Source organism: Tarenaya hassleriana, unplaced genomic scaffold (genome assembly GCF_000463585.1).
Source record: "Tarenaya hassleriana unplaced genomic scaffold, ASM46358v1 Cleome4, whole genome shotgun sequence".
In the NCBI taxonomy this organism is placed as follows: domain Eukaryota; kingdom Viridiplantae; phylum Streptophyta; class Magnoliopsida; order Brassicales; family Cleomaceae; genus Tarenaya; species Tarenaya hassleriana.
The window spans coordinates 197,076-207,401 of record NW_010966881.1 but is presented as its reverse complement, the minus strand read 5'-3'; the positions used below and the strand labels follow the sequence as shown (position 1 = coordinate 207,401).

The window sequence follows — 10,326 nt, the reverse complement described above, 5'->3', positions numbered from 1 at the left end:
CTTCCGATCTCGACGGTTTCTGAAGTTTTGGTGGCTATGGCGGCGAACCAGTGGACGAGGACGGAGGACAAGATGTTCGAGGAGTCTCTGGTCATCTTCCCGGAAACGTTGCCGGATCGGTGGGAGAGGATCGCCGAGAAGCTGCGGAAATCGCCGGCGGAGGTGAGAGAGCATTACGAGGCGTTGGTCCATGATGTATCCGAGATCGATTCCGGGCGAGTCGAGATGCCGGACTACGTCGATGACTCGGCAGCGAGTTGGGACTCAGCCCCGGCTCAGATCTCGTTCAGGGCTAAACACGGTGATACAGAGAAGAAGAAGGGGACTCCATGGACAGAGAACGAACACAAGTATGTTTTCTTCTTTTTTTGGTCTGTTACAGAGATTGTGAAACAAGGATTAGGGTTTTGGTTTGAACAGAACAGAAAGATCGCCATTGTCGTGTCTGATGATCGTGAAACTGGGAACAGGTTGTTTCTGATCGGGCTGAAGAAATACGGGAAAGGAGACTGGAGGAGCATATCGAGGAACGTCGTGGTGACAAGAACGCCGACACAGGTGGCGAGCCATGCCCAGAAGTATTTCCTCAGGCAAACCTCGATGAAGAAGGAGAGGAAACGTTCGAGCATTCACGACATAACCATAACCACCGTCGACAACAACAACAACAACAACATGGTCGCCGCCATGTCTGGTCCCGAGTGGACCTGGTCGGCTCAGCCCGAGTCAGCCCAGGAACAGTCGCCTCTTCCTCAGCTGCCTCAAAGTGACTTCCACGGCCAAGCACAGTTTCCACGTGATCAGAGCTTCAGGTTTCCATAGCGGAAGGAAGGAGATGAAGTATAGTGTAGGAAAAGGTGGTTTATCATCTTCGGTAGATAAAGGAACAAAAATAGAAACATGTCTCTCGTATCTATTTGGATTCAGACATGACATTAGTGTATAGAAAGAAAGGCTCTTTGTCAGTAAAAAATCATGTTTCTGTAAACCCCTTTTAGGAAAGGAATCGCGTGACACGGATTTGGCAATCACTTTAAATAGTTATTAATCGATTTAGAATCATAATTAAACTCTAGTAATTAGATATAACGCGAGTAAAAAAAATGATTAAACTATGAAAATCAAAATCTTACATAACGTGACGTGTTTTTTTAAGACCTACAAAGATACACGTAGAAACCGGCAAATACAGTTCTCGCTGCTACAAATCCTCAAAGCTAACCTTCTTCTTCTTCTTCTTCTGTCTCTAATCGATAATATTATATAATGGGTAGGATGGTAAAGACGAGGAAGTTTGTTCTTGAGATTTACTGCCTCCCCTTCTTTGAGCAGCAAGAAGGGCATTTGTACTGTTTGATGCTCTCGGCTTTAGCTGGCGTTATCTTGACGCATTTTCCATGGTACCAGCGCTCACAAACGTCGCAGCATATCCAGAACTCGTCATTCGTGTAGTTCCCCCCACAGCTTCCGCAGAACGTGTCCCCGTGCTCGTCTTCTTCGTCCTCGTAGCTCTCTTCCATCGATTTCGTGTTGCTCTTTGCCTGTCCGTCTATTGATCTCTGCAAAAAAGTTGAATACCATCGTTATTTAGGGGAACCCCATAATCTCTAGAATGATAAAGCTCCTGCCTTTATTCTCTTTTTGCCGAGGAAAAACCAGATGCCACAACCCTTTTGAGTAGAGAACCAAACTCTAACACAAATACCATGAGACTGGAGTGATAGAGAAGAGTTAATGGGCTTGAAATCTCAAGGCTTTACTATTCCTAGGTTACTTTTATTTAGCTACGGTCGGTTAGTGGTTAGAATATAAGGGGGAGTGGAAGGAGCTCCATAATCAAATCCTTAATCTGCGTTTCTCAATCAGTATTGATAGTACACACATATTTTCTGGGTTTTCCGATGATGAGCTTATCGCTTGGATGACATAACATAATATGGGAAGGTTGTAACGTACCTTGGTGCCGTTTCTGGATTTGCTACCGGAATCCATGCTTGGCTTGTCTTTGATGGGCTTTCTTCCGGTCACTACTTCGAAGAGGGTCGGGAGATCGTTGATCAGGCTAAACAGACGTTTCCTGGCCATGGAAAGGTGTATAAGTTCACGGGCGCAATTGCGTGAGTAACATTGATCAGCAATTAAAAACACAGAAAGGAAGAGACATGGGCAATAAATGGGGAAACTAAGGCTTAACAGGATTCAAGAAGATGGTTTATCAAGAAAACACGACCCAAAGGAATCTCCCCTCAGCCAAATATGCTTCAACTTTTGCCAAGCCATAACCAAATATATGAGAGGAGCATAGTGCCAAAGAAGCACACTTTCTAGATACTGCACAAAAGGTTCATCCATCCACAACCGAATTCATTAGGGCTTAGAGAAACAAAACTACAGAAAGAAAGTTCAATTTCAGAAAAGGGAAGGACAAACAAACACAGCATGACTGAAATCACTAGAGCTACAGTGATCTTTCTGGGTTAGCTAGAACAAAGCCCGGTTGCTTGATTGAACCTAGAATTCGGCCCATCTAATGTCAAGAGAAGTTGATCACGAAGAAGGCAGTCAAATTGATCAATCAACCAATGAGAAACACAACAAGACCATCCTAGTCATAGGAACCAAAAAAGCCGTGATTTGACTTCTGTTTCAATCATCAACTTGGACCACCTTTCACTTCTGTTGGTCTTCATGATTATGTACAGTAATTCACTGTCCAAAATAATCGGGGTAACAGCTATCTGACAGCAATCTCGTCCAATAATGCTACAAGTAATCTTTATTTTGGAAGCTTTTACTTTCACAAACTCCTTGGAATTCACATGCAACAGCTTCATTCCTTCCGAGTGTGACACAGGAAAAGGAGAATATCCCATACATTCTCAAAGAATCACAGAGACAGCAATAATTAAAAACATTACAGGATAGAAAACACCAAGCATGAAAGATGAAGAACAAAAGATCCCATAAACACCCGACATTACACGACATCAATACATTCAAGAACAATAAAACCCAAATGAAACAAAGCAAAAGGAGAACAAGTTACAAGATTGAAGTTGGTGATGAAGCTTGCTTAAACAAGAACATTTGAAATCAAGCAACCAAAACAACAAATTCTGAATGGAATGGAGCATGATGAATACAGAATACAATACCTCTCATTGCGATTGAGCCGAGCTCCAAAGTAGAAAGACACGGAGAGCAACCAACAATCACTGTGGACTGCAACTAGGGAAAGCCAATCCTTTCGCTGCATTCCGTCTCTTGCGAAATTGATTCCGAGGGCCGGCTCGGGAAGCTCCGGCGGCACTTCTTCCGCCGGGAGATTCACTTCCCACGACTCATTCGGGTGTCCGTACAAACACAAGTTCTCCTTCTCTAGAACCCACAAACCAAAACATGAATGGAGAAGTTCAAAAAGAGGGCACAGTCACAAATCTCACTTTTACATGACAAGGATCAAATCTCTTCAGGGAAAGCTAACTAAACTGAGAGAATGGGTATTTTAATCTGCAGCTTATCCACAGGATTTTCTCGGAAGACAAACAAAAATCAGAAAGTACCAAGGAAAAGGCAGAAAAACACAGCTTACCCGGATCGCATTGCGAGTAAAAAGCATCCACATCTGGTAAAACAGAAAACGAAAACGCCGTGAGAGAAAATCCAAATCCAAAAGGAGGACGCATTCCGACGAAATCTGGGAATTAGAACGGGAAAAGGGTTTGCTGTACCTTTGGTAAGAGCGCGAACAAGAGCGGAGCGACGAGCAGTGAAATCCTTGAAGATCTCTTCAACGGTGCGAGGGTTAGAGGAAACGGCGGCCATAGCTGTACGGGAAGGAGATATACAACCGTATATATATTCGGGTATATCGACGTACAAGAATGGCGTGGATCAGTGAAGGTAACGACAGATCGAAGTCAGCAAAAGGATGTTTCAGAGACCCATGGAAGAGGAGAAAGGAGAAAGAAGAAAGTGATTCTTCAGTTGTTTGGTTTGCGCCAGCGAGAAGGTTTGGCAAATTAGAAGATGCGTTGCTTTTAAATCAAGGCCACTTATTTGGGCTCTTATTGGGCTTAGTGTTGTTCTTCACTTCATCGTTATACATGGGCCTGTACTGGGCCCATTAGAAGAGGAGAAGAAAAATAACCCACGAGAATCTCATTATACGGCGCCGTTTTGATAGTCACATTGTTTGCTCCGTAACCGAATAATTGATTTGATTAATAATCGAATAGCCAAAACCGATTCTAATCGAAAAATATGTAAAATTGTAATTGAACTAAATCGTATCCTTTAGAAAAAATTAAATAGTTCTGAAATGTGAAATTGTCGCCCTAATTCACGTGAATATATGCATACATACATGTACCTATATATCATATGTACGGAAATGTAAGTAAATTCGGGTACCGACATGAAAAAAACGAGGTTAAATGTCAGTAAAAACATACATTCACACGAGAGAAGTATACATTCAATATTTATGATTTTTACTTTGTTCTTCTATTGGTATCATTATTCATAATTATCATTTCTTATAATTCTACTTTTTTATATAAAAACTATATATATGAAGGCCAATTTTTATCTCCTTATTTTCTCCTAGCTTTTGTTCATGATTCATATTGTAAGTTATATTTTTGGACAAATTAAGGAACAAAAGTTTTATTTACAGACTTAGGCTTCAACATAGTAAACATTTTTTTTTATTGTTTCACCTCTTACATCCATCTCTAGGAAGAAACGAGAGAAGGAAAAAAAACGAAGAACGTCCGAAAACCCCGTCCTATCATTTCTTCGAATTCACGTCGCCTTTCGAGCGATCTATGCGACTCACGATGATCGGAAACCGCTTCTGCGTCCTCGTCGTCGGGAAAAACACGAGCTTATCTTCCTCTGCCGGAACCCAACTGCTCGGAAAACCGACAATGTCCAATCTTAGAAAACCGATCTTCGCTATCCATGAACGAGGTTAACTCGGGGGAAAACTCAAACCGAATAGAAAACATACGAATTTATTAATAATATGAACTCGAGAATTATGGGATACCTGAACTTGGTCATCATGTGGTAAAGGAAAACCGAGAGTCCAACCCTAGCGAGCTCGTAACCAGGGCACAGCCGTGGCCCTCCGCCAAAGGGTGTGAACACGTGAGGGCTCGTGGTCACCGAGCTGCTCTGCTTACGATCAACGGCTCGGGTCAAACGCAAAACTAACGAATTCATCGGGGGACGAAAACCGGGATTGTATGTGTATATATACCTGCCATCGCCACGGGTTGAAAGTACGAGCGTCTTTGAAGTTGTTCGGATCTAAGTGAACGCCTCTGAGCGACAAAAATATCTTACAGCCCTTGGGAATCGTATAACCTAATATATATATATATTAAAAAAACATTAGCATCATTATATGATCGACCACGCATTTAATTTATCGATCTACATTCATGAGTAAGAAAATATTTTTACATGTAACAAGTTGGATAGTTTAACCGGTGAAATCGGGACGCAAAGCGTCTGTTCCGTCCCGAGTTCGAACGGGGAAGGAAACGTAATTCCAATCATACGGTTTGTTCCCGACCTCGGGATTAGTCTAAGCCTCGAATCTAAGACTTCCAGTTACCCAAAAAAAAATTCACACGTACCTTTTATCTTGACGTCGGTCGTTGCCCGTCTGAAGATGCCGCCTATAATGTTAGCCACTCGTAGTGTCTCGTTAACCACCTGAATAAATCAATCAATAGGTAACCATCTCAGAATTGAATAATATATAATCATATATATATGATCCGAATATATACAGACCAAGTTGATATAGTTTCTCTGAAAAAACCAAACCCAAAACCAAATATAAATATAACCGAAAAACCCAAATTTCTAACGAAAAATAATAGTTTTGTCTGTAAAAACCGAATCGAATCGAGCGGACCGGATGGATATAAGTATGGTTGGGCTTACACATTGAGTGAATGGCATGGACTTGTAATCGCTCCATTCCAGACTCACTGAGTCCATCTTCTTCGCCCGAATCTCCTCATGTTCCTCCTGTTCACATTCACGTTCACGCAACGAGTTCAGTTATGAATATTTACATAAAACCGTACGGTTCGTCCTTGTTTGTGAAATTTTTTTACATCAATAATCTAATGTAATAAAACATATATTTCCTAATATTTTACTCTCTTTTTTTTTTACCAAATTTATATGGGAGAATAGAAAAAAAAACTTTACTTTTTAAATTTGGCAATAAATAAATGAACTTTTGATATTGTATAAAAACACGGAAACTTTGAAATATTTTGTATAAATCTACACAAATTTGTATAAAACACACAAGCTTAAAAACATTTCGCATGCACCTATAAAAAAAAATTGAGTCTAATGATTTTGTTAATTTACGCAAAATTTTCAAAATTTGTATATTTTTATATAAAATTAAAAATTCATATATTTATTTATTAAATTTAAAAAATCTATATATATTTTTTTGGCGATATTCCCAAATTATATTGGGACAAGCGAGAGAAGAAACGTGGTAATAAAAGGTAAAATCATGCGTGGGGGTTAAGGGGACAAAAGTGGTCAAAACAGTGAGACTGAAGACATAAAGACATGCATGCATGGAGTTAGTCCAAAAAGACATCATTATGCTGTCCTCCTCCTTTTCACCTGTCTAATCGTTCTTTCATACCGGTTTAATTAAACCAATTCGGTTTAATTTTGGTTCATTCCGGTATGGTTCGGTTTTACGGTAGAAATATTCACCCTCCCGTTCCACAAGGGCGACCATGTAAATGATTGGACACAGTAGAAAAAAATCCAAAGACGCTATAAACTTATATATAACAGTTCCATTTCTTTTGGATAAACACTACATTTACCCCCTGAATTGGAAGGTCAAAACCGGAATAAACCGAACTAAACCGGTCTACCGGCCTCACAACATGATGATAGGGTAATGAAGAGAGACAACCGTGTGAATGAATGGTGGAGAATATCAGAGACAGAAATTGAAAATTACCCTCAACCAGATGCCAACCATAACATCATTGTGTCCCCATTCCATGTTTTTTTTCCACTGTAAATGCATGTTTTCACCCACCACTAACTTACGAATTACACCATCCCCTCTTCATTTAGCCCCCCAAAAAATATGTGAATTAAAATAACTGAATAATTTATGTGTTTTCACTTTATATATAGTGAAAATTAATCATCACCCATATCAACGACAAAACTAAACAAGATGCATATATATATATATATATATATATGGACGGGCCAAAAGTTTTGACCTTTTCCTGTCCAATATATAAATGATATAATACAGTCGTAGATTTGATTTTTGATAAAGTGACACATTTTAATTTTTACCGGTGTCTTTTTTTACCTTTACCAAGAAGTTTTACCCCTTTTTTGTTTTTTTATTCATGTTTTTCGTTTTGATGTTTTGATTGACGGTGATATCATCGAAACCTTAACTGCTCATGGATTCGCAAATCCAACTCATGAAAAAAAAAGGTTGATGACTACACAAACATATACACGACACTTCATAAAAAGCAGAGATATTATTATAATTAATAATATTAGATAATAGTAGTAAAATAGAGAGATTTACCTTGAGCTGAGCAAGGGCGAGCGGGGTCTCGGTGAGGAACTTGACGGCGAGGGTCATGATCATCGACGTGGTTTCATAGCCGGCGACGAGCAAAGCCACCAAGAAATCGACGATCTCCTCGTCGGAAAATCCGTCCTCCGCCGCAAGCAAAGCCCCCAACATGTCCTTCTTGGTCTCCCCCTCCTCTGCCGCCGCCGTTCTCCTCCGGCGTACCACCACCGTCAACGCCTCCGCCACCTTCCCCCTCGCCTGCACACGTTAATCAAATCATTTCTGTGTTAGTCTTTTCGATCGAGTTAGGGTTTTTATCAGAGTAATTTGGGGAATGACGTGATTTTTTTTTACTTTGATGGCTTTCCGGTAAGTGGTGGAGATGAGAGGGAAAGGGACAGTGAAGAATCCATCGATGACGAGAAGGTACTGTTTCCTTAGGCTCTCGACCCACTCCCCTGGATCGAAGCTCATCAGCTGCTTCATCGACAGCTCGAACGTTATCTGCAATCAATACACATGTATATATCATTATAAACACACATATACACAAACATTTGTGGAGAAGAACACGAGCTCTGTCTCTCCAGCAAGACCATGCATGCGTCCACTGCACGGTCGCGACTCGGTCCGACGACTCACTGAGTCACGAACTCGGTACGGCTCTTTTTCATTTTGAAAAAAAAAACACACACACACATAAAGTGGGTTTCTTTTCTCCTATCGACCCATTTGATGCGACAAAACAAAAACGGAAAAGGTTGGTCTTTTTTTAAAAAAAAAAATTCTTACCTTCTTGGCTTCCTCCATGAGAAGAACGCGACCGTACCAAGAATCCATATTGAACCGGACTAACCGGTCGATATCGACCATGAGATGGTCCTTGATAATCGACGAGTTAGCGAAGCTCATGGTTAGAGAATGCATACGCTTATGCAATACACCTTGCATCAGAAGCAAAGAGTGCTTTCCAAGCAAATTGCAGAGCGAAGCAGGGTACGACCGCTCGAACAGCTTCCCTTCGTTCTGCAGCACGAACCGGTTCATCTCCGCGTCTACCGAGAAAACCGTCGGCTCACCGAACACGTGGGTCAAGAAAATCGGACCGAACCGGCTCACCCTCTCGTCGGCGAACGGTTCGGGGTTCCCAGACTTGAACGCCCCGATCAGCTGCATCGTCTCTCCGATCAACGGCAACCCAAGATTTCCCGGCGGAAGCCCCATCCTCCGGCAACGCGCACGGCGGAGGAGGTGGATGAGGACGGCGGCGACGGAGGTCAAGAACAGGGCGGCGAAGGTGGAGGAGAATGAGGAACAGAAAGATGCCGGCGTCGTCGTCGACGCCATTGAGTTGCCGGTGAGGAGGTGCATGATATGTAGAGAGCTGTATATATATACCAGAGGGAGCGATACAGATACAGAGTATGTATAGGAGTGTATGTATAGGTGTATGTAAATAAGGGATGAGTTGTTAAAGAGGATATGAAGAGAGGGGTGTGGGAGTATTAATGGATGAGAGGGTGGGCACACGAGGGGTTTCTGCTAAAACGTAGGGCCCTTTCATCATTATAGGATATTGCAAAATCTTGTTTTTTAAAATCATTAGTTATTTTTTAATATCCCTTCTTAATATGTATGACAATACATTATTTATATCCATTTAGTGTTTTAGCTAGCTAAAATAATATCTTGCATGGTTTGACCAAATTTATAGTCTAAATCCATATTTTAAATATGCAAATCCAAATTCACTTTTTTGTGGGTTTGCGAGATGATAACAATGGTAAAAATGTTTTATATTTTTATAGAAAATGAGTCAGTATAGGACTGAAACAATTAATAAAGATTTGTATTAAAAAAATTTAATAATATACAGTTAAAAAGTTATTGCAGTAATATTTTTTAATAATTTTCATAAATAATTATTTCTATGTAAAGCTCAATAATTAAACAATACATAATTATATGTAAATTTAGTATGTTATAAAAAATATATTAGCTAATACTATGATACTTTAAAATAAAAATAATTCCACTAGAAACTAATTAATTTAAAATTATTAATTTATAAATTGAATAGATTTAATGTTTTATGATAAAGAGATTCTAAACTATATTTATATGAAATTGTAAATATTTGGAAAAAAATTCAATTAGAAAAACAATGGAAAAAGCTATTCATATATATATATATATATATATATATATTAATGACATTTTTGGTCGATCAATAAGTTCATAAGAATGAGAGAGCATGTGCATTGTTGGTCCACATCTTGCTTATGAACACTTCACATGACTCTCTCTCTCTCTCTCTCTCTCTCTCACCAATTCCCAAATTCATGAGTTCTCCATGACCTTTTTTTATAAATTTTTTAATTAGACACCATATCTATATATATATATATATATATATGTATATGTGTGCTTATATGTTCTGGTTAGTAGCTAATGACGAGCTTTATTAATGTACTTGCATAAGAATTCTTTAATCTGACATGTATAGAGTGACATTGATTCCTTTTACCTTCATGAATTTTTAGCAGATGACAAATTATTTGTCCAAGAAATTGCTGCATGTATCATATAAAAATTGCACATATATATGTATATATATAGTTTTAAAAGTGGTTTCAAATTTGATAGTGGCCTACAAAATTCTGTGCCATGGGATTTATTTGCTATAGAAATGTCAAATTACAATATATATA

General features: G+C 39.5%; 3 protein-coding genes across 3 annotated transcripts; 1 reads left to right on the top strand and 2 right to left on the bottom strand.

The window, feature by feature from the left end:
- The first annotated feature begins 6 nt into the window (after window positions 1-6).
- Window positions 7-1,028, top strand: LOC104823151 (transcription factor DIVARICATA-like). The gene is made up of 2 exons (XM_010554579.1): window positions 7-350; window positions 471-1,028. Exons 1-2 carry the CDS (start codon window positions 37-39, stop codon window positions 820-822), a joined length of 666 nt encoding a protein of 221 aa, XP_010552881.1. The 5' UTR covers window positions 7-36; the 3' UTR covers window positions 823-1,028.
- Window positions 1,029-1,095: 67 nt separating this feature from the next.
- Window positions 1,096-4,036, bottom strand: LOC104823149 (PHD finger protein ALFIN-LIKE 2). The gene is made up of 5 exons (XM_010554578.1): window positions 3,732-4,036; window positions 3,593-3,625; window positions 3,156-3,378; window positions 1,957-2,077; window positions 1,096-1,559 (listed from the first exon to the last, which is right to left on the bottom strand). The coding sequence occupies exons 1-5, from the start codon at window positions 3,823-3,825 to the stop codon at window positions 1,308-1,310; spliced, it is 723 nt and encodes a 240-aa protein (XP_010552880.1). The 5' UTR covers window positions 3,826-4,036; the 3' UTR covers window positions 1,096-1,307.
- A 616-nt stretch (window positions 4,037-4,652) lies between these two features.
- On the bottom strand, window positions 4,653-9,087 carry LOC104823148 (cytochrome P450 90A1-like). The gene is made up of 8 exons (XM_010554577.1): window positions 8,408-9,087; window positions 7,970-8,119; window positions 7,625-7,873; window positions 5,962-6,048; window positions 5,649-5,727; window positions 5,267-5,373; window positions 5,054-5,181; window positions 4,653-4,913 (listed from the first exon to the last, which is right to left on the bottom strand). Exons 1-8 carry the CDS (start codon window positions 8,984-8,986, stop codon window positions 4,793-4,795), a joined length of 1,500 nt encoding a protein of 499 aa, XP_010552879.1. The 5' UTR covers window positions 8,987-9,087; the 3' UTR covers window positions 4,653-4,792.
- Between the last annotated feature and the right edge of the window lie 1,239 nt (window positions 9,088-10,326).